This window comes from Erinaceus europaeus, chromosome 17 (assembly GCF_950295315.1).
Source record: "Erinaceus europaeus chromosome 17, mEriEur2.1, whole genome shotgun sequence".
Taxonomy (NCBI): domain Eukaryota; kingdom Metazoa; phylum Chordata; class Mammalia; order Eulipotyphla; family Erinaceidae; genus Erinaceus; species Erinaceus europaeus.
The window spans coordinates 13,340,836-13,363,813 of record NC_080178.1 but is presented as its reverse complement, the minus strand read 5'-3'; the positions used below and the strand labels follow the sequence as shown (position 1 = coordinate 13,363,813).

Genomic DNA, 22,978 nt, shown 5'->3' with positions numbered 1-22,978 from the left:
AACTTATCATTCTCCATGTAACTTATTTTACTCAACTGTAAGAAATATTCTCTAAGTCTATCTTGTTGATACAAAGTTTGTCTCTTTACATAGTTGAGTGTTTGAATAGCGTAAACATGGCCTTTGTTTTAATTTTTCTGGAACTCTCTGGCCTTCATTATGTAACATATTATCATTTGTGGAGCACTATGTTTAATTCATCCTGATAATCATAGTGAATGAGAGGCACCTGACACAGTTTCTATAAACATGTTTTTACTTGAAAAAAAAGTAAAAGATTACATTAGAGTGCCTTAAAATTTTAACCTACTTGTTTTATAGGTAAACTTCTTCTACTATATGAAGCCAGCACTTATACATACTTGATGGAACCAAAGAATAATGTGACTATTTTTGTCTTCCTGGGCCTCACTGAGAATCGAAAAGAGAGAAATTTTCTTTTTGTTCTGTTCTTGCTTTTTTACATTTTAATCATGGTGAGCAACATACTCATTGTGGTGACATTAAGTTTCAGGAAGAGCCTGGGCACTGTAACCATGTCCTTTTTTCTTGATAGCTGATCATTTATGGATGCTACATTTTCCTCAGCTGTTACCCCCAGGTTAATCAGAGATCTATTAATTGATACAAATATTATACCCTTCCAATCTTGTATAATCCAGCTCTTTACTGAACACTTTTTTGGTGCATCAGAGATCTTTCTGCTATTGGTGATGGCCTGTGACTGACATGTGGCCATCGGCAAGCTCCTGCATTATTTGGTTATCATGAGACAATGGGTGTATGTTGCATGGCTGGCCTTGTCCTGGGTTGGAGGTTTCTTGCATTCATTAATTCAACTTAGCACTATTATAGTACTTCCATTCTGTGGTCTCAATATTAGTGATCACTTTCTCTGTGACATGTATCCCTTACTGAAACTTATCTGTAGTGACACCTATTTATTGGTAGCCAATGGAAGAATGATCTGCACTGTAGTGCTATTGTGTTTCTGCTTTTGCTTGTCTCCTATGTTGTCATCTTGCGCTCCCTAAAGAACCTGAGTCAGGAAGGGAGGAGGAAGGCTCTCCAGACCTGTGGCTCCCACATCACTGTGGTTATTCTCTTCTTTGTTCCTTGTATTTTCATGTATGCCAGACCTGCAAAGACCTTCCGGATTGACAATTCATTGAGTTTGTTTTATACGCTTATAACCCCCATGCTGAACCCATTAATCTATACTCTGAGAAATTCAGAGATGACAAATGCTATGAAGAAGCTCTGTAAAATAAAAGTCAACCTGGAGTCAATAAGTTTCTCACTCACCATGAAGAGAGTAGTTTTAACATTGAGCAAATTTAGGTATGTGGAATTCTTAGATTTTTAAAAAAATGTATTTATTTGGTTAGAAACAGAGAGAAATCGAGAGGGGAGTGGGGGGATAGAGAGGGAGAGAGGAGCACAGTGTTACCACTTTTGAAGCTTCCTCCCCTACAGGTGGGGTCTGGGGACTTGATCCCAGATCCTTGCATTGTAGCATATGTACTCAAACAGGTGTGCCACCAACTGGCCCTGAGTTTTTATATATTTAGAATTTTTTTAAAATTAATTTAATCCCTTTTGTTGCCCTTGTTGTTTTATTGTTGTAGTTATTGATGTTGTCGTTGTTGGATAGGACAGAGAGAAATGGAGAGAGGAGGGGAAGACAGAGAGGGGAGAGAAAGATAGACACCTGCAGACCTGCTTTGCCACCTGTGAAGCGACTCTCCTGCAGGTGGGGAGTGGGGGGCTCGAACTGGGATCCTTACTTTGGTCCTTGCACTTAGCGCTGCCTGTGCTTAACCTGCTGCACTGCCACTCTATTTAGATTTTTTTCTTAAATCTTGTGGTAAGTTACCTTTACTCCAAAAGTCTTATGATAATTAAAAATAAGATATAGGAATAAGTTTCCCTGATATATTGTAAATTTTTAATGTACTATGTGTCACCACACATAGAAGTGTGAAATGCATTACAGTAATGAATGAGCCAAAGAAATTACTAATATTACACACTAGTTTTTATTAATATTTATGCTTATATACTTTCTTATTAATTTATATCTAACCACATTCTTGTTTTTCATTCTCTTCTTTCATTGCACTAGTTAATTTTTTTCTAGAAAATTAATCTTACTCATTTTCACTTGAATTACCTATGAAATTTTTGGTATCAGGATGAATTGATTTTTTTATGAAAAAATTAGATCATAATAACTATGAATGGTTATTTTAATAAAACATACAATAAAAGGGTTGATTTGTATGCTAATTATTTAATCCATCTCACACCAGAGTCTCCCAAATCACGTTTAGATGCAGTCATTGTGCTATAGTAAATTTTGTCATGAGTCTTGTTATAAAAGCCTACTATTTTGAATATGAATTTTCTTTTCCTTTTTTCTTTTTTTTTTTTTGGGGGGGTAGTACAGGGTTTATTTCTGAAGTTCAGTATCTTCACAACTCTATAGTTCTCCACTGTCTCTCTGTCTCTCTTCCTTTCTCTCTTTTTTTCTTTTTTCAATAGAAGATGAGAGAGAGAAAATATTGAGAAGGAGAGAGGTGGAGAAGGAGTGCTTTTCTGTGTTCTGCCATCTTGATGGTTCCTCCCTGTAGGTGGGGACTCCACGTCCAGTCCTCACTCCCATATAGTGACATATATGTTCTACCAAGTGGTCACTACCTGGACCCTTGCATGTGGCCTTTCACTGGATAAATATTTGTTTGCTTTATGCCTTGAACTGGTTTCAAAATCTCTTATTTTTTTTTAAGTTCACTTAGTGCTTTTTTTTTTTTAGTGTTTCTGTGGGGTAAACTAGAACTTACCTGAAGCGTCTTTTTCTTTTTTAAGAAAGGATTAATTAACAAAACCATAGGGTAGGAGGGGTATAACTCCACACAATTCCCACCACCCAATCTCCATATCCCACCCCCTCCCCTGATAGCTTTCCCATTCTCTATCCCTCTGGGAACATGGACCTAGGGTCATTGTGGGTTGCAGAAGGTAGAAGGTCTGGCATCTGTAATTGCTTCCCCGCTGAACATGGGCATTGACTGGTTGGTCCATACTCCCAGTCTGCCTCTCTCTTTCCCTAGTAGGGTGTGTCTCTGGGGAAGCTGAGCTCCAGGACACATTGGTGGGGTCTTCAGTCCAGGGAAGCCTGGCCAGCATCCTGATGGCATCTGGAACCTGGTTACTGAAAAGAGAGTTAACATACGAAGCCAAACAAATTGTTGAGCAATCATGGACCCAAAGCTTGGAATAGTGGAGAGGATGTGTTAGGGAGGTACTCACTGCAAACTCTAGTGTACTTCTGCTTTCAGGTATATATTTTGCAGTACTTTACGGATACGTGTGAACATATGCTCTCTCTCACAGAAACTGGTGTATATCTAGGTTTTGGGACTTTGTTAGAAAGTGAACCACCTGACATGAAATTAGAGTATACTATGAAAGGGAAGATCTCACTGAGTAATGAAGCTGAAGGGTTGTCATTCCACACGTGAAGTCTCTGGAAACAGTCTGAAGTGAAGCGTGTTGAGGTGGCAATCGTTGCGTTGGTTAGTTGTGATTGGCGGATGCAATATTATTTGATATGGATTGGGAGAGGCATACGGAAAAGTGGGCCCTATCCAAGGGTTCCAGGACTGGGGGAAGTAGAGGCTCTAAAGTGGAGATGTGAAGTTCCTGCTGTCTTAGGGTTCAAAAAGACAATCAATTGTTAGTCTTATCATCACATTATTTGGTAATTGGGTTAACTTTGAAATGTCCTTTTGTTATGGTTTGCTATACAGTACCCAGTATCTTGTATATAGCTATGCTATTGATTGCTTCTGATCTACTTGGTCTAGGCTTTTGAGAGAATCTGCATATCAAATACACAGCCAATATATTAAAAAGATTCAGTTTGTGTTTTGAAAAACTTTGAGACATACAATTTATTTTCCCCCCTCTCATATTAATTAACTAGTGATTTATATGTCTACATTTTGCTAGGAGTGCACATAAACACCATTCCCACCACCAAAAGACTGTGACCCATCCCTCCCACTGCTCCCACCCCCCACTGGCCCAGGAAGCTGCATGTCTACCCCTCACCACAGGGTTTTTACTTTGGTGCCCTACTTACAATTTGATCAGATCCTGCTTTTAGTTTCCCTTTCAGATCTTCTTCCTCAACTTCTGTTGATGAGTGGGATCATCCCAAACTCATCTTTATCTTTCTGACTTAGCTCACTTAACATAATTCCTTCTAGCTCTGTCCAAGATGGGTCAGAGAAGGGGGGTTCATTGTTCTTGATAGCTGCATAGTATTCCACTGTGTATATATATATGCCACAGCTTTCTCAGCCACTCATCTGTTGTTGGGCAACTGGGTTGCTTCCAGGTTTTAGCTATTATGAATTGTGCTGCTATGAACATAGGAGTACACACCTCTTCTTGGTTGGGTGTTATGGAGTCCTTGGGGTATAACCCCAGGAGAGGAATTACTGGATCATATGGAAGGTCCATGTCTAGCCTTCTGAGAGTTTTCTAGACTGCTCTCCACAGAGGCTGGACCAATTTACATTCCCAACAGCAGTGTAAAAGGGTTCCTCTGTCCCCACAACCTCTCCAGCATTTGTTGCTGCTGTCCTTTTTGATGTATGCCATTCTCACAGCAGTGAGGTGGTATCTTAGTGTTGTCTTAATTTGCATTTCTCTGACAATCAGTGACCTATAGCAATTTTTCATATGTTTGTTAGCCTTTTGTATCTCCTTTGAGGTGAAAGTTTTGTTCATATCCTCTGCCCATTTTTGAATGGGGTCATTTGCTTTTTTGGTGCTAAGTTTGCTGAGCTCTTTATATATTTTGGTGATTAGTTTCTTGTCTGATGTCTGGCATGTGAAGATCTTCTCCCATTTTGTGAGGGGGCTCTTTGTTTGTTTAATAGTTTCTTTGGATGTGCAGAAGATTTTCAATTTGATGTAGTCCCATTGGTTTGTTTCTGCTTTAGTCTTCCTTGCAGTTGGGTTTGATTCATCAAAGATGTCCTTGAGGTGTAGGTGGGAAAGTGTTTTACCAATGTGTTCCTCTAAGTATTTGATTGTTTCTGGTCTGACATCTAGGTCTTTGATCCATTTGGAGTTGATTTTTGTTTCTGGTGAGATAAAGTGATTCAATTTCATTCTTCTGCATGTTTCAACCCAGTTTTCCCAGCACCATTTATTGAAGAGAGCCTCCTTTTTCCATTTAATCCTTTGGGCCCCCTTATCAAAGATTAGATGTCCATAGGTGTGGGGATTTAATTCTAGGCTTTCAATTCTGTTCCACTTGTCTGTGTGACTTTTTTTGTTCCAGTACCATGCTCTTTTGATGATGATGGCTTTATAATATAGTTTAAGGTCTGGGAGTGTGATGCCTCCATTTCTGTTTCTTTTCCTTAGGATGGTTTTGGCAATTCTAGGTGTTTTCAGGTTCCAGATAAATGATTATAGTGTTTGTTCTATTCTCTTAAAGAAGCTTGGTGGAACTTTGATGGGTTTTGCATTAAATTTGTATATGGCTCTGGGGAGAATATTCATTTTGATGATGTTTATTCTTCCAATCCATGAGCATGGGATATCTTTCCATTTCTTGGTATCAGTTTCTATTTCCTTGAGTAGAGACTCATAGTTTTCAGCATACAAGTCTCTCACTTCTTTGGTCAATTTTATTCCTAGGTATTTGATTGGTTTTGCGGAAACAGTAAATGGAATGATATCTGGATGTCTTCTTCTTCAGATTTAGTGTTTGCATAAAGAAATTCCACTGATTTTTGTACATTGATTTTGTAGCCTGATACCTTCCTATATTGCCTAATAACTTCCAGTAGTTTTCTGCTGTATTCTTTAGGTTTTTCTATGTATACTATCATATCATCTGCAAATAGTGAGAGCTTGACTTTTTTCCTTCCAATCTGTATTCCTTTGATTTCTTTCTCTTGCCTGATTGCTATGGCAAGAACTTCCAATACTATGTTGAAGAGTAACAGTGACAGTGGACAGCCCTGTCTAGTCCCCGATCTGAGGGGGAATGCTTTCAGCTTCTGTCCATTGAGTATGATGTTGGCTGTAGGTTTCCTATATATAGACTCCACTATCTTGAGGAATTTCCCATCTATTCCCATTTTTTGTAAAGTTTTGAGCATGAATGGGTGTTGGATTTTGTCAAAGGCTTTCTCTGCATCTATTGAGATAATCATGTGTTTTTTGGCTTTGCTTTTATTGATGTGGTGAATGACATTGATTGACTTATGGATGTTGAACCAGCCTTGCATTCCTGGGATAAATCCCACTAGGTCGTGATGAACAATCTTTTTGATATGTTGCTGTATCCGGTTGTCCAAGATCTTGTTTAATATTTTGGCATCTATGTTCATCAGAGATATTGGTCTGTAGTTTTCCTTTTTTGTTCTGTCCCTATCAGCTTTTGGTATCAGGGTGATGTTGGCTTCATATAATGTGGAAGGGAGTATTCCTGTTTCTTCAATCTTATGGAAAAGCATAAGAAGTATGGGTACTAACTGTTTCCTGAAAGTTTTGTAGAATTCATTTGTAAAGCCTTCTGGTCCAGGACTTTTGTTGTTGGGGAGGTTCTTAATAACGGTTTCAATTTCTTTGTCTGTGATTGGTGCATTTAGATTTTGTAGTTCTTCTTGGTTCAGTTTTGGTAGGGCATATGCTTCTAGGAATTGTTCCATTTCTTCCAGATTCTCTAGCTTGGTGGTGTATAGTTCTTTATAGAAGTTTCGCAGGATTCTCTGGATTTCTGTGGTGTCAGTTGTGATACATCCTCCATCGTTTACAATTCTATTAATTTGAGTCTTCTCTCTTTTTTGTTTGGTGAGTCTGGCTAGGGGTTTGTCAATTTTGTTTAATCTTTCAAAGAACCAACATTTGGCTTCATTAATCTTTTGTATGGTTCTTTTATTTTCGATGTTGTTTATTTCTGCTCTAACTTTAGTGATTTCTGTCCTTCTGGTTGCTTTAGGATTCCTTTGTTCCTCTTCCTCTAAATCCTTGAGGTGTGCAGTAAGGTCGTTCATTTGAGCTTTTTCTTGTTGTTTAATATGTGATTGTATGGCTATAAGTTTCCCTCTCAGTACTGCTTTAGCTGTGTCCCAAATATTTTGATAGGTTGTGTCTTCATTTTCATTTGTTTCCAGGAACATTTGGATTTCCTGCTTGAGTGAATCTCTGACCCAGTGGTTGTTAAGGAGTATATTGTTTAGTTTCCAAATTCTGTGACTTTTAATAATTTTCTGTTTGTTGTTAAATGTTAGTTTTACTCCACTGTGGTCTGAGAAGATACTTGGGATGATTTCAATGCTTTGAATTTATTGATGCTGTCTTTGTGGCCTAACCTGTGGTCTATCCTTGAGTATGTGTTATGTGGATTTGAAAAGAAGGTGTATTCCAGTTTTTGGGGGGTGAAGGACTATAAAAATGTCCAAGAGGTCGAGTCTGTCAATCTCTTCATTCAATTCTCTTGTATCTTTATTGGTTCTCTGGTTTTTTGATCTGTCTACGTGTGAGAGTGGGGTATTGTAGTCTCCCACTATTATTGTATTACTATTGATGTATTTTTGAAATTCTTTCAGTAGGTGCTTAATGTATTTAGATGGTTCCTCATTGGTGCAGAGATGTTAATAATTGTTAAGTCTTCTAGGCTGATAGATCCTCTAATAATTATGTAATGTCCTTGCCTATCTTTTATTACTTTATTTAATTTAAAATCTATCGTGTCTGAGATGAGAATGGCTGTTCCTGCCCTTTTTTGTGGACCATTAGCCTGTATGATAGTTTTCCATCCTTTCACTTTAAGTCTGTGTTTATCTTGTTGTGACAGATGGGATTCTTGCAAGCAGCATATGGTTGGGTTATGTTTTCTGATCCATCCCCTAACCCAGTGCCTTTTGATGGGTGAGTTTAAGCCATTGACATTTATTGATATTATGGATTTAATGTATTGTAGTGCCATTGTTCAAAAAAAATTTTTTTTTGTTTGCTCTGATATATTGCCAGTATTATAGTGATGTTCTTATTTATAAGAGGTCTTTTCGAACCTCTTTCAGGGCCGGCTTGGTGATGGTTGTCTCCTTTAACTGTTTTTTGTCTAAGAAGGTTTTGATCCCTCCATCTAGTTTGAATGAAAGTCTAGCAGGATATATTATCCTTGTTTGAAACCCTTTTTCATTCAGGGCTCGATAGATATCTTGCCACTCCCTTCTGGCTTTTAGAGTTTGAGTGGAGAAGTCTGCAGATAATCTTATGGGTTTTCCCTTGTATGTGACTTTTTGTTTCTCTCTTGCAGCATTTAGGATCCTTTCTTTATCCTTACTTCTCATTGTGACTATGATGTGTCTTGGTGTCTTCAGGTCTGGGTTGATGTTGTTTGGAACTCTCTGGGCCTCTTGAATCTTGATGTCCTTTCTGTTATTCAGGTCTGAGAAGTTTTCTTCTATTATTTCCTCTAGAATGTTTGCTTCCCCTTCCTCTCTTTCTTCCTCTGGCAGGCCAATTATACGAATATTACTTCTTTTGAGATCATCCCTTATGTCTCTGTTGTTGTTTTCAGTGTCTCTCAATCTCTTTTAAAGTTCTTTCACATCTTTCTTAGTTTTCTCTTACTCATCCTCTGTCTGACTAATTCTGTTTTCTGCTTCTGTTAGTCTGCTTTCCCTTGCCTCAGCTTCTTCATTACAGCTATTTCAGCTTTCAGTTCTCTAATTGTCTCAAGAAAATCAGTATTTTCCTTGGGGGTCTCAACTGTTGTTCCCCTAATATTGCCATTCCTTTCCTCCAATGTTGTTTTCATTTCTGTGATTAATAAGTTTATTATTGCTTGCATACTTTTCTTATCTATGGTTACTTCTGGCTGATTTGTAGTTTCTTCTGGGCTTTTGTCTTCATTCATTGGAGTAGCAGTTTTATTTGTTTTTGATCTACCCATTTTTTTATTTATATGTTTCTTTTTTTATGCTCTGTTGTTCCTCAGTTGTTGTGTCTTGAGTAGAAGCAACACTGTACTAAATACCTTTATGACAACTGCACTCACCAACCTCAGGAATTACAGTAGCAACTGAAGCCAGTATTGAAGCAGTTTAATCATTGCCAGTTAGCCCATGAATTTCTCCAGTCCGTGAAAAAATAGTAAGCAAATCCCAGTGAAGAAGAAAGAGAAATGAAAGAAGGGATAGCAAGAATTGACAGTTATTCAAATCTACTATCCACTGTATATTCTAGGGGTAACTAGAGGGGAAAAGGGACTTGAGCAGAGATACACACATAGAGAGTCCACTCTGAGTCAGATTTCTTCCCCAAAATAATTCTCAAATTCAAAAAGGCAAAGAAGAAGGAAGGAAGAAGTGTATGACAAGATAAAAAAAAAAAAAGAAAAAGAAAGAAGAGACTAGAGAGAGAAAAGAGAAAAGATAAGAAAAATAGCTGTAATTAAAGAGCAGTGAGGGAGTCGGGCTGTAGCACAGCGGGTTAAGCGCAGGTGGCGCAAAGCACAAGGACCGGCATAAGGATCCCAGTTCGAACCCCGGCTCCCCACCTGCAGGGGAGTCACTTCACAGGCGGTGAAGCAGGTCTGCAGGTGTCTATCTTTCTCTCCTCCTCTCTGTCTTCCCCTCCTCTCTCCATTTCTCTCTGTCCTATCCAACAGTGACGACAACAACAATAGTAACTACAACAATAAAAAAAAACAAAAAAAACAAGGGCAACAAAAGGGAATAAATAAATAAATAAAAAAATAATAATAAAGATCAGTGAATGGAAAGGTTTTTTATTACTTTATTTTTAATTTAATTTAATTTTTTTGATTTGCTAGGAGGGGGAGGTAGGGGAGAGTCTGTAGAGGAGGTAGGATTAAGGAGACAAGTTCCTCCCACAACAGATAAGATGCCCACTACCCTAGCATTGAAATATATGCTAAGAGTTAATTCTGATCAACCAAAAGGGGGGGAAGATATATGCCTTTATATAATATTAATAGTAAAATAGAGCTGGGTAAAAAAAATAAATAAATAAAAACCCTGTCCCAGATTACCTCATACCTTGTGATCAGAGGCAGCTGATTGTTAAGAATGAAAAAAAAAAAAAAAAAAAAAAACCTCAGGACTAGACAAGGATAGCTGAATTAGACAGTTATGCAAATCTACTATCCACTGTATATTCTAGGGGTGGCTAAAGGAAGAAGGGAAGTTGAGCAGAGACACTCGCAGTGAGAGTCCACACTGAGTCAGAATTCTTCCCCAAAATAATTCCCAAATATATATCAGTGAATTCAAAAAAGCACACTGTTTGGTGGTGTGGGGGCTGGGGGCTGTGGCTTTGGAAGCTGTCTTTCTCCCTCTTTATCTTTATCTCCTCTTTCCCTCTCAATTTCTTTGTCTCTATCCAATAGTAAATAAATATATTTTGTTAAAAAGTAAAGGAAGGGAAGCCAGATCCATAGGAAAAATGTACAAATATATATAAATGATAAATATAGAAATAATAGTCAATTCTTATCTGTGAAGTTGGGAGAACTGCAGTTTCCAATGGAGAGAATGGGGACACAGAATTCTGGGGGTGAGAATGGTGCAGGATTCTACCCCTCTTATGGCACTTTTTTGCAAATCAATATTAAATCACCAATAACAATTTAAAAAGGGAAGTGTTTTCTTTTTCAAAATAGATTTTAAATGATATTTACTTATTTTTTAATTTTATTTATAAAAAGGAAACACTGACAACACCATAGGATAAGAGGGGTACAACTCCACACAATTTCCACCACCAGAATTCCGTATCCCATCTCCTCCCTCAATAGCTTTCCTATTCTTATTTTGAATTTTATAGAGATAGAAACTAAGAAGGAAGAGGGAGATAGAGAGGAAGGATCTTCACTGCTTGTGAAGCTTCCTTCCTACAGGTGGAGACACAGAGCTTGAACCCAGGTCTTTGAACATTGTAACGTGTGCGCTAAACTTGGTGGACCACTGCCTGGCCCCAAAGGTACATTTATTAATATCATTATTATTAAGAAACAGTTTCATTGGGAGAAGATCTTCACATGCCATACATCAGAAGAGAAACTAATCACCACAATATATAAAGAGCTCAGCAAACTTAGCACTAAAAAAGCAAATGACCCCATTCAAAAATGGGCAGAGGATATGAACAATACATTCACCTCAGAGGAGATCCAAAAGGCTAACAAACATATGAAAAACTGCTCTAGGTCACTGATTGTCAGAGAAATGCAAATTAAGACAACACTAAGATACCACCTCACTCCTGTGAGAATGGCATACATCAAAAAGGATAGCAGCAACAAATGCTGGAGAGGTTGTGGGGACAGAGGAACCCTTTTACATTGCTGGTGGGAATGTAAATTGGTCCAGCCTCTGTGGAGAGCAGTCTGGAAAACTCTCAGAAGGCTAGACATGGACCTTCCATATGATCCAGTAATTCCTCTCCTGGGGTTATACCCCAAGGACTCCATAACACCCAACCAGAAAGAGGTGTGTACTCCTCTGTTCATAGCAGCACAATTCATAATAGCTAAAACCTGGAAGCAACCCAGGTGCCCAACAACAGATGAGTGGCTGAGAAAGCTGTGGCATATATATACACAATGGAATACTATGCAGCTATCAAGAACAATGAACCCACCTTCTCTGACCCAACTTGGACAGAGCTAGAAGGAATTATGTTAAGTGAGCTAAGTCAGAAAGATAAAGATGAGTTTGGGATGATCCCACTCATCAACAGAAGTTGAGGAAGAAGATCGGAAAGGGAAACTAAAAGCAGGACCTTACCAAATTGTAAGTAGGGCACCAAAGTAAAAACCCTGTGGTGAGGGGTAGACATGCACTAGTGATTTATGTGCACTCCTAGCAAAATGTAGACATATAAATCACTAGTTAATTAATATGAGAGGGGGAAAATGAATTGTATGTCTCAAAGTTTTTCAAACACAAACTGAATCTTTTTAATATATAGGCTGTGTATTTGATATGCGGACTCTCTCAAAAGCCTAGACCAAGTAGATCAGAAGCAACCAATAGCACAGCTATATACAAGATACTGGGTACTGTACAGCAAACCATAACAAAAGGACTTTTCAAAGTTAACCCAATTACCAGATAATTTGATGATAACATTAACTATCGATTGTCTTTTTGAACCCTAAGACAGCAGGAACCTCACATCTCCACTATAGAGCCCCTACTTCCCCCAGTCCTGGAACCCTTGGATAGGGCCTCCTTTCCCGTATGCCTCTCCCAATCCATATCAAATAATATTGCATCCGCCGATCACAGCCTAACCAACGCAACGATTGCCACCTCAACACGCTTCACTACAGACTGTGTCCAGAGACTTCACGTGTGGAATGACAACCCTTCAGCTTCATTACTCGGGTGAGACCTTTCCTTTCATAGTATACTCTAATTCCATCCCAGGTGGTTCACTTTATAACAAAGTCCCAAAACCTAGATATACACCAGTTTCTGTAAGAGAGAGCATATGTTCATACATATCCTTAAACTACTGCAAAATATATACCTGAAAGCAGAAGTACACTAGAGCTTGCAGTGAGTACCTCCCTAACACATCCTCTCCACTATTCCAAGCTTTGGGTCCATGATTGCTCAACAATTTGTTTGGCTTCGTATGTTAACTCTCTTTTCAGTAACCAGGTTCCAGATGCCATCAGGATGCTGGCCAGGCTTCCCTGGACTGAAGACCCCACCAATGTGTCCTGGAGCTCAGCTTCCCCAGAGACACACCCTACTAGGGAAAGAGAGAGGCAGACTGGGAGTATGGACCAACCAGTCAATGCCCATGTTCAGCGGGGAAGCTATTACAGAAGCCAGACCTTCTACCTTCTGTAACCCTCAATGACCCTGGGTCCATGCTCCCAGAGGGATAGAGAGTGGGAAAGCCATCAGGGGAGGGGGTGGGATATGGAGATTGAGTGGTGGGAATTGTGTGGAGTTGTACCCCTCCTCCCCTATGGTTTTGTTAATCCTTTCTTAAATAAAAAAAAGAAAGAAACAGTTTCATTTATTTATTTTCTTTTATTTTAATGAGAAAGAAATACAGAGAGAAAGACCAAAGCTTTACTCAGCTCTGACTTACGGTGATACTAGGGATTTAACGTGGGGCCTCTGAACCTCTGACATGAAAATCATATATGCTCTATGACATATCTGTTGAATGATTGTGTCTTTGTATTCGTTGGATAGATCCTTAGATTTCTAGATGTTATGCTAGGTCCATACTTAATATTTTGAAGACTCTCCAGACTTTGCTAGGAACTGAACCAATTTGCATTTCTGCCAACAGTATAGAAGGGTTTCCCACTCCCAATGCCTGGGATGGTTTGTTATTTTTCTGGTTGAATAATGGCTTAAGAATGACTCTAAAGCTATCGCTTTCTCTATGTTATTGTTTTCTGACCCTAATTATACAATTTGGTCTCTTAGCACCATACAACATTATATGGTTTTAACATTTTTTTTGGACAATCCCAGTGAATTTAATTAAGCTCAAAACAGTCTTGGACATGATCCAATGATAGGATACAGTGAGATATGATGAGAAAGGATAAAATAAACAGTGATCTGTGTCCCTACAGGGATGATAATGTTTTCTCTTAAGACTGATGTAAATTTCCAGGAAGATCTTTCTTAGGATTAAAGCATGCTATAAAAATTGTGAAATAGTATCTTAAAATCTCAGGTCAACTAGTTTGACCACATGAACATAACAAGATGAGACAACTAAACCCTTGAGTAGTATTTTTTTTTTCTGTTTTGCAGTTTCTAGGAAAAAAAGGAGGGGCAGTAGAGAAATATTTCCCTGGAAAATGCCTAGCTACTATATTATTTGTAAAGATAAGATTTGAAATAGTTTTTTCTTTTATTTTTAATAATTATTCAGGTATGATAAGCTTTTGGTTTTCTGTGTAGCACACATAATTATTTTTAAATAATATATGTTGAAAATAAAAAGAATCTTCTGGATAATCTGAAGAAGCCATGGAGAGAGTAGATAGATCCCTGAATGAAATCTAGCATCCAAAAGTAGTAATGCTTCTCACCTCTGTCATTATACTAGGTGAAAGAAGAATCCTCCATCTTCATGGTGAGTTAGAAATTCTTTTTCCTGATTATGCACATTCTGTAACAGGTAAGACTAACAGGACATGATAGGGTCAGGCTGAAATATTTTGAGGATTTCTGTCTGATGTAACGAAAGTTATTCATCTGACATTAAGTTATATTTCAATCCTGATATTTTTTCATAAATATGTGATCTTGTGCCAAATTCTTCATCAGAAATTTGACTCACTTTCTTCAAGGATGACATAGAGACTGCAGTTCTTATTATTAAAAATATTAAATAGAACACATTCATTTTGAGAGCATGATTGGGATCTGTTGTAGAAGTTTGCATGATGATGATACATGAAGAATAAGACCTTAGTTTTGATTTGCTCATTTTTTTAGTACAGGAAATATTTCACAAGACTATGTTTAAGGGGTACACCTCTTTAAAACATGTGTTAGCATGCCCTGTCCATCAGCAAGTGCTTATTTCCCTCCACCAGGGGCCAAAGTACCCCTCGATACATCTTTCGTTGTTGTTGTAACAATAATATATTATTATGTTTCTATTATGTGACAGGCATTTTGTGTTTGACCTGTCTAAGCATCAAACCAACCTTTTAAAGAAGATTACAGAGGGAGTTGGGCAGTAGTGCAACAGGTTAAGTGCAGGTGCCACAAAGTGCAAGGATTGTCTTTTTTTTTTAACATTTTTTATCTTTTTCAAAATAATTAATTAATTAATTAATTAATTTTGTTGTTTTTGTTGTTGTAGTTATTATTGATGTCATTGTTGTTGGATAGGACAGAGAGAAATGGAGAGAGGAGAGGAAGACAGAGAGGGGGAGAGAAAGACAGACACCTGCAAATCTGCTTCCCTGCCTGTGAAGCGACTCCCCTGCAGGTGGGGAGCCGGGGGCTTGAACCGGGATCCTTCCGCTGGTCCTTGTGCTTAGCGCCACCTGCGCTTAACCCGCTGTGCTACTGCCCGACTCCCGCAAGGATTGTCTTAAGGATCCTGGTTCGAGTCCCCGACTCCTCTTATGCAGGGGAGTTGCTTCACAGGCGGTGAAGCAGGTCTGCAGGTGTCTGTCTTTCTCTCCCCCTCTCTCTTCTCCTCCTCTCTCCATTTCTCTCTGTCCTATCCAACAACAACAACAACAACAACAATAGTAACTACAACAATAAAAAGAGCAACAAAAGGTAATAAATATTTTTTAAAAGATTACATTATTCCTATTTTGAATTGAATTTCCACAAGTACATAATTTATTTAATATAACACAATTTAAATTGTTATTAGTGTGATTGAAAACTAAGAATAAAGAGGGAAAAAAAGCAACTTTCTGTTCTGTTTGCCAGTAGGTGAACCTGAGGAATTTTGAAACCTCTGTTGTTCTATTTCCTTCTACGCTAATTTGAGTTTTATTCTACATAATCCTTCAAAAGGTCAATTGGAAAAGACACACCATGTGTTTTCACCACCCTTTATTCTCAGAAGGGACCATCTAAGACACTATGGCATATTAGGAATGTGAAATGAGATAAATTCCTTTCCCTGTCTCAATTTTTAAATCCTGGGTAGTTTGCCATGATAATCTAATGAAGGTCTCAGGAAACACAGTACACTGATCCAACTTGGGGGTGACATTAAAGCAAGGGATATTTTACTTAGCTGAATGCTCGGAGGGGTTGATGGGAGAATCAGCACTACCAACTTTAAAGCCGCTCTTCACTTTTAATTCCCCTAGCTCTTCCTTCCCCTTAGTGCCAATAATTTCAGATCTGCATTCATGGATTAAGGCTTTATTTATGTTTCACTTTGTCAATTCTCTTGTTCTTTAAAGGTGACATCTGGGTGAGACCACCTGGTATTTACTTGTCTCTGATTTGCCTTATTTATATAGCATAGTCTTCTCTGGTTCGGCCCATGTTGCAGTGGAAAGCAAGGTTTCATGTTTTCTGGTCACTGAGTAGTATTCCATTGTATATATGATGTTTTAATGTTTCATATTTTCTTTTTATTAATTGTTCATGTGTTAAATGAGGAAATGTTGATTTGCAAGACACTAACTTGTGCATCAGCATGTATTGGACTTGAGAAAGAGGACTAATGAGCTAGCCTCCGCTAGAGGTCTGAGAGACAGAAAAGAGAACTTCTACTCATGATTTTGTCTACTCACATCAAATATGTAAACTACCTTAAATGCATCACAAGTGCTACACTTTTGTGACTTTATTTATCTCCCCTTTCCTCACAATTTCTTTCTGCCACTATTCAAAATAAATAGATTAATTAAATAATTAAAAAAAAACACAAAACATGGTTCAAGCCCCTGGTTCGAGCCCTGGGTTCCCCACCTGCAGGGGGTTGCTTCACAAGCCATGAAATAGGTCTGCAGGTGTCTGTCTGTCTCTTCGCTTCTTTTTTCCTCTTCTCTCTCAATTTCTCTCTGTCCTATCCAAAACAATGACATCAATAACAACAACAGTAATTATAACCACAACATGATAAAACAACAAGGGCAACAAAAGGGAAAAAAAATAAATAGCCTCCAGGAGCAGTGGATTCGTGGTGCAGGCACCGAGCCCCAGCAATAACCCTGGAGGCCCAACAAACAAGCAAACAAAAAACCTTACTTCTGGAAAATCTCTGATTCTAGTTTGATTGAAATGTTCCCATACAGTGACCCTTAGCACAGTGCATACATCATTCTTTTTTTTTATTTTTCCCTTTTTTTTTTATTGTTGTTGTAGTTATTGTTGTTGGTACTGATGTCTTCCTTGTTGGATAGGACAGAGAGAAATGGAGAGAGGAGGGTAAGACAGAGAGGGGGAGAGGAAGATAGACATCTGCAGACCTGCTTCACCGCCTGTGAAGTGACTCCCCTGCAGGTGAGGAGCTGGGGGCTCAAACCAGGAGGATCCTTAGGCTGGTCCTTGAGCTTTGCGCCACATGCGCTTAACCCACTGCGCTACTGCCGGACTCCCTGCATACATCATTCTAATGGCTCTTATTATATTGGTGTGTAGGAGTCTATCTCCGCATACTATATCACATACTGAAAGTAGGAAAATAGACGTTATGCAAATTGACAGTATCAGTGTCCTGCCACAAATACTGTCTACTGATATTTTAGTTAAATGAATAAATAATAAAAGATTAATCTTAAATTGTATTCTCCTTCCTTGATTTTTAGGTGAACTGCTTCCATATCTGAATTCACCTTCTGTATAAACTAGATGGAACCAAGAAAAAATGTGACTTTCTTTGTCCTCTTGGGCCTCACACAGAATCCAAAGGAGCAGAAAATCCTTTTTGCTCTGTTCCTGCTGACTTACATTTTGACCATAGTTGGAAACATGCTCATTGTGGTGACTGTCTCACTCAGTAAGACTCTGAATTCCCCAATGTACTTTTTTCTTGCTTGCTTATCATTTATAGATGCCATTTATTCCTCTTCTATTTCACCCAGGTTGGTTTTGGATTTGTTCTTTGGGACAAATACTATATCCTTCCAATCTTGTATGATTCAGCTTTTTACAGAACATTTTCTGGGTGGAACAGAAATCTCCTTACTGCTGGTGATGGCCTTTGACCGCTATGTGGCCATCTGTAAGCCTCTGCATTATTTGATTATCATGAGACAGTGGGTGTGTGTTGTACTGCTGATTGTGTCTTTTGTTGGAGTTTTTATACATGCAATATTTCTACTCAGTACTTTTTATAGTCTCCCATTCTGTGGTCCCAATGTTATTGATCATTATGTCTGTGACATGTACCCCTTGTTGAAACTTGTCTGTTCTGACACCTATTTCATTGGTATCTTCGTGGTGGCCAATGCAGGGTTGATATGCATCATTGTGTTTTTCTTCTTAATCATATCTTATGTTGCCATCTTTAAAGACATAAAGAATCTTAGTAAGGAAGAGAAGAGGAAAGCCCTCCAGACCTGTGGTTCCCACATCACTGTGGTTGTTTTCTTCTTTGTTCCCTGTATTTTCATGTATGTAAGACCTCCAAAGACCTACCCGATTGACAAATCATTAAGTGTGTTTTGTACAGTTGTTCCTCCCATGCTGAACCCATTAATTTACTCATTAAGAAATTCTGAGATGACAAATGCTGTGAAGCAACTCTGGAAGCATAAAGTCATATCAAGTAGAAAATAGGTTCACCATCCAAAATAAAGTAATTTGGTTTTAGAGTCAGTCTTCTAGGATTGTAAAAGCCATCCTACTATGCTATTTCCCTTTTTCTCTTAAGTATTTATTGTAATATATCTTTGTCTTTAAAACTAAACATATATCTGGTGTGTGTGTGTGTGTGTGTGTGTGTGTGTGTGTGTGTGTTCTAGTATAGACTAGATCAGATTTGGGCTGATTGATATTTTTTTCTTGAACTAGCAAAAGTTTCTTTTTTTCAGCATCTAGACTTAACTGTTTGTCATAGTGAAGGAGTTAGCTTCCTATAAGACCAACATCATTTCATATATTTTCCCATAAAGTTTACACGGTTGTATATAGACTTTTAGGGCTGTTATTAAAAAATTTTTATAAGCACTGTGCGCTAACTGATTGTGCCACTGGAGCTCATCAGAAAATTTTGTAAGCATCAGAGTTTGAGATGTGGAAGCACTTAGAATTATGTAGTCAAGAGAGTTATATATGTTTTATTTTTGTATATTTTTATCATTTTATTAAAGAATTAGTGATTTACAGTATATTTGTTAACACGTTGGCACAATCTCTTACCTTCCTGTGATAGGTGTCTGCACACCTCTCCTGCTACCAACCTGAATGCCTCTTCACCAGTGTGTACTGTGTACTGGATGCTTGGTACACGCGTCCATATCCCCCTAGTCCAGAATTCTTTGCTTGACTGCTTTGTTGTAACATCCAGTTCAGGCCAAGCTTCACCCTGTGCCTCCCCCCACTCCATTTTTCTTAAATACTACCTATAAATGGGATCATCCAGTATTTACTCTTCTCCCTCTGGCTTTTCTCACTAGCTAATGCAAGACAGCATACATATCTCAACACCAGAGTCTTATTTAATGTCAGCTCTTAAATATAGTAGCAAGATAGTACTTATTTCACAGCGTGAATGTATGCATTAGGTTAGATAATATGTTCAAAGTACACAGGATAATGTCTATTTTGTTAGTTTGTTGATTAACTATTGTTGTCCTCATCAGTTTGTAATTTGTCTATCTAGTTTGGAGCCTCTGCGCTATGTTTATCATTCAGTACGTTGATATCATACTAGAGACTATGAAGAATACTCAGAAGTGTGAGGTTAAATGAAAGACACTGGATATAAAATGGATGAAATTACTGAGCAGCTTTTCTTATTTTTGTCTTTACGAGAGACCTATGGAATAACTGCAATTATTCCTCTTTCCAGAATAGGTAACTAACTTCTGAAATATTGAAATAACTTACCTAGAGTCATAGAACTGACAAATGGCTGATTTATCTATATATAGTTTTCATAAAAATGAGAGATGGTGAATGGTGATGTTACACTCAATTGAGCACATATATTACTGTGCTGAGGACCCAGGTCCAAATCCCCAGACCTCACCTGTGGGGTGTGGAGAGGTCCACAAGAGGTGCAGCAGTGCTGCAGGTGTCTCTCATTCTCTCTCCTCTGTGCCCCTTTCATCATCTCAGTGTCTCTCTGTCTCTATCTAATAAATAGATATTATAAAAAGAAACGAGATCACTGATCTCAACAGTGGCATTTCATGGTGCTGCAGATTAAACTGGATGTGGTGTACTACCAGCAGATTATATCCTGTACCCTTATTGTATTGGTTATTTATTTAACTAGTTTTATGAGACTCTGCTTTCCCCATTTAATTGTCTGGCACCTTTGTCAAAGATTAGATGTCCATATGTGTGTGGGCTTAATTTTGGGCTCTCAGTTCTATTCCACTGGTCAGTGTGTCTATTCATGTTCCAGTGCCAAGCAGTTTTTATGAAAATGGCCCTATAATACAATTTGAGAACTGGGAGTATGATGCCTCCAGTTCTGTTCTTTCTTCTCAAGACTGTTTTGGCAATTCTAGGTCTTTTCTGGTTCCAGATAAATATTTATAGCATTTGTTCTATTCTCCTAAAATATGTGGTTGGGATCTTGATGGTATTGCATTAAATTTGTACATGGTTCTGAGTAGTATATTCATTTTAATGATGTTAATTCTTCTAACTCATGAACATGGACTAGCTTTCCATTTCTTTGTATCTTTTTCTATTTTTTGAGTAGTCACTCATAATTACCAGTATACAATTCTTTAACTTCTTTGGTTAGATTTATTCCTAGATATCTTATGTTTTTGTTGCTATAATAAAAGGAATTGATTTCTGGTTTTCTTCTTCTTCCAACTTAGTGTTTCATAACGGAATGACACTGACTTGTAAAAGGTTGTTTTTTTTTTACTCACAACCTCTTCAAAATTTGATGTTACTGTCCTTTCTGATGCATGACATTCTCACAGGAATGATGTGGTATTTCAGTGTTGTCTTTGAGTATTTTTTCCTATGTTGGTAGGGATTTTTATTATTTCTATGACTATATGTTTGCCCATTTTCCCCATGGACCCAGATTTTCTTCCTTTCCAAGTAATACCTATATTTCTATTACTACTTCCTATGTACCATCCTTTTCCCTCTTCTCTCTCTGGGTCTTGATGGAATTGGGGTTTAGAGCCCTCTGGTCACCTTCCCCTATCAGTTATCTCCAGCTGGAAACATAGACCAAAATTCTTTTGGGGATGCAGAAGTGAGAGGTATGGCTTCCGTAATTGCTTCTCTCTGGAAATGGGCACTGGCCAGTCAATCAATACCCCCAGCCTGTTTCTATCTTTCCCTAGTGGATAGGGCTCTGGAGAGGTGAGGTTCCTGGACATATTTGTGAAGTTGTCTGCTGAGAGAAGTGAGGATGGAATGGTGATAATATCTACTACTTGGTGGCTAAAAGGTGGTAAATTGTAAAATAGGAGAGGAACCAAAAAGTAGAGATAGAGCAGATAGCAATAAATATTTTAGGGTGGAAAGAAGTGAGGATGTCTATTTTATGTATGTTTGTAGGGGCTGAGGACTAATGTAGATTTTTCTTGAGTTTGATAACTAAAATGGAGTTGGACAAAAATATTGTCTGAGTTTTGGTGTCAAACTTGAAAATGGATCTAGAACGTTAGATCAGGACAGAGAGTAGCTCTGAATCCTACAGAAAAAAAAATTAACTGTTTACCCCATCCACCTGACCCAGGGCTCATATATTTATATTTAGAATAGAGACTTGTGTAACCTCCGAATCCCTGTTCCTCTGAGCTTGTAGTTCATGATCACAGCTGGGAACATTTCAGGATGCACTTATTGCAGTATCAGTCTTCCTCAAGTCTATGTTTATTTTTAACATGTTAAAGAATATCTAGACTGTTTCGCTTAGGAGCTTAATAATTTATGTTCCTAACAGAAATGTAGACATATTTTCTTTACACACCCAGTCTTATGCTAGTTTCTATCCTTTTTAAAAAAATGTTGGTAGGTTAATGGATCACAATACAGTTGTTGATCTATGGATACAATTTCTCATCTCACCAAGATAGATGCCTACAAGACTCTCACATCCCCAAAATTAGGTACCAGGAAATGAATACCCCTCTTCACTGCTCTCATTGTCCTCCTTACCCAGAGTCCTTTTCTTTGCAATACTCCAAACTAGTCCAAATTTTCCTATCCTCCCCTTTCTGGTATTGTTTCTCAAATTATTTCCATGAGTTAGGTCATTTCATATTCATCCATTTCTTTCTGTTTAATCTCTATCTAATTCCTTTATGCTCAATTCAAGATGATGTGAAAAAGGTGATTTCATTCTTAATAGCTGAATAGTATATATATATATATATATATATATATATATATATATATATATAATGACTTTCTTAGCCACTCATCTGTTTTGGATACTTAGGTTGCTTCCAGATTTGGGCTATTATAAATTATATGGGTATCAGTATAAATATACAAGATTTGTTTGAATGAGTGTATTTGTTTCCTCGGGAAATATCCCTAAAAGATGAATTTACAGATAGGGTAGGTCCATTTCTTTTTTTTTAATTTATTTTTTGGGGAACTGATGTTTTACATTCGACAGTAAATACAATAGTTTGTACATGCATAACATTCCCCAGTTTTCCATATAACAATACAACCCACACTAGGTCCTCTGTCATCCTTTTTGGTAGGTCCATTTCTATCCCTTAAGGTCCAAATTTCTTTAAGAGAAAAAAACAAAATTTATCTGAAATCAGAAAGTAACTAGATGCACCAAAGCAATCCTAAGAAAAAAAGAACAAACTGGAAGCATTACACCTCCAGATCTAAAATTATATTATAATAAATACTGCCTGGTACTGGAACAAAAATACAGTGGCCAGTGAAATAGAGTTAAGATCCCAGAAATAAGACCCCACATTTATGGATATCTAACTTTTGATAAAGGCACCCAAAATATTAAATGGAGAAAGGAGAGTCTCTTTAACAAATTGTCTTGGGAGAAATGGATTGAAACATTCAGAAGAATGAAACTGAACCACATCATCTCACCCTTCACAAAAGTAAACTCTAAATGTATTAAGAATTTGAATTACACAACCTATCAAAATATTTGGGACACAGCTAAAGCAGTACTGAGAGGGAAACTTATAGCCATACAATCACATATTAAACAACAAGAAAAAGCTCAAATGAACGACCTTATTGCACACCTCAAGAACTTAGAGGAAGAGGAACAAGGAACCCTAAAGAACCAGGAGGACAGAAAT

General features: G+C 37.8%; 1 protein-coding gene and 1 pseudogene across 1 annotated transcript; both read left to right on the top strand.

Moving 5' to 3' along the window:
• The first annotated feature begins 365 nt into the window (after positions 1–365).
• Positions 366–1,366, top strand: LOC103109986 (putative olfactory receptor 4A4; annotated as a pseudogene).
• A 16,018-nt stretch (positions 1,367–17,384) lies between these two features.
• Positions 17,385–18,317, top strand: LOC103109985 (olfactory receptor 4A47-like). The gene has a single exon (XM_007519125.2). The coding sequence runs from the start codon at positions 17,388–17,390 to the stop codon at positions 18,315–18,317; it is 930 nt and encodes a 309-aa protein (XP_007519187.2). The 5' UTR covers positions 17,385–17,387.
• The last annotated feature ends 4,661 nt before the right edge of the window (positions 18,318–22,978 follow it).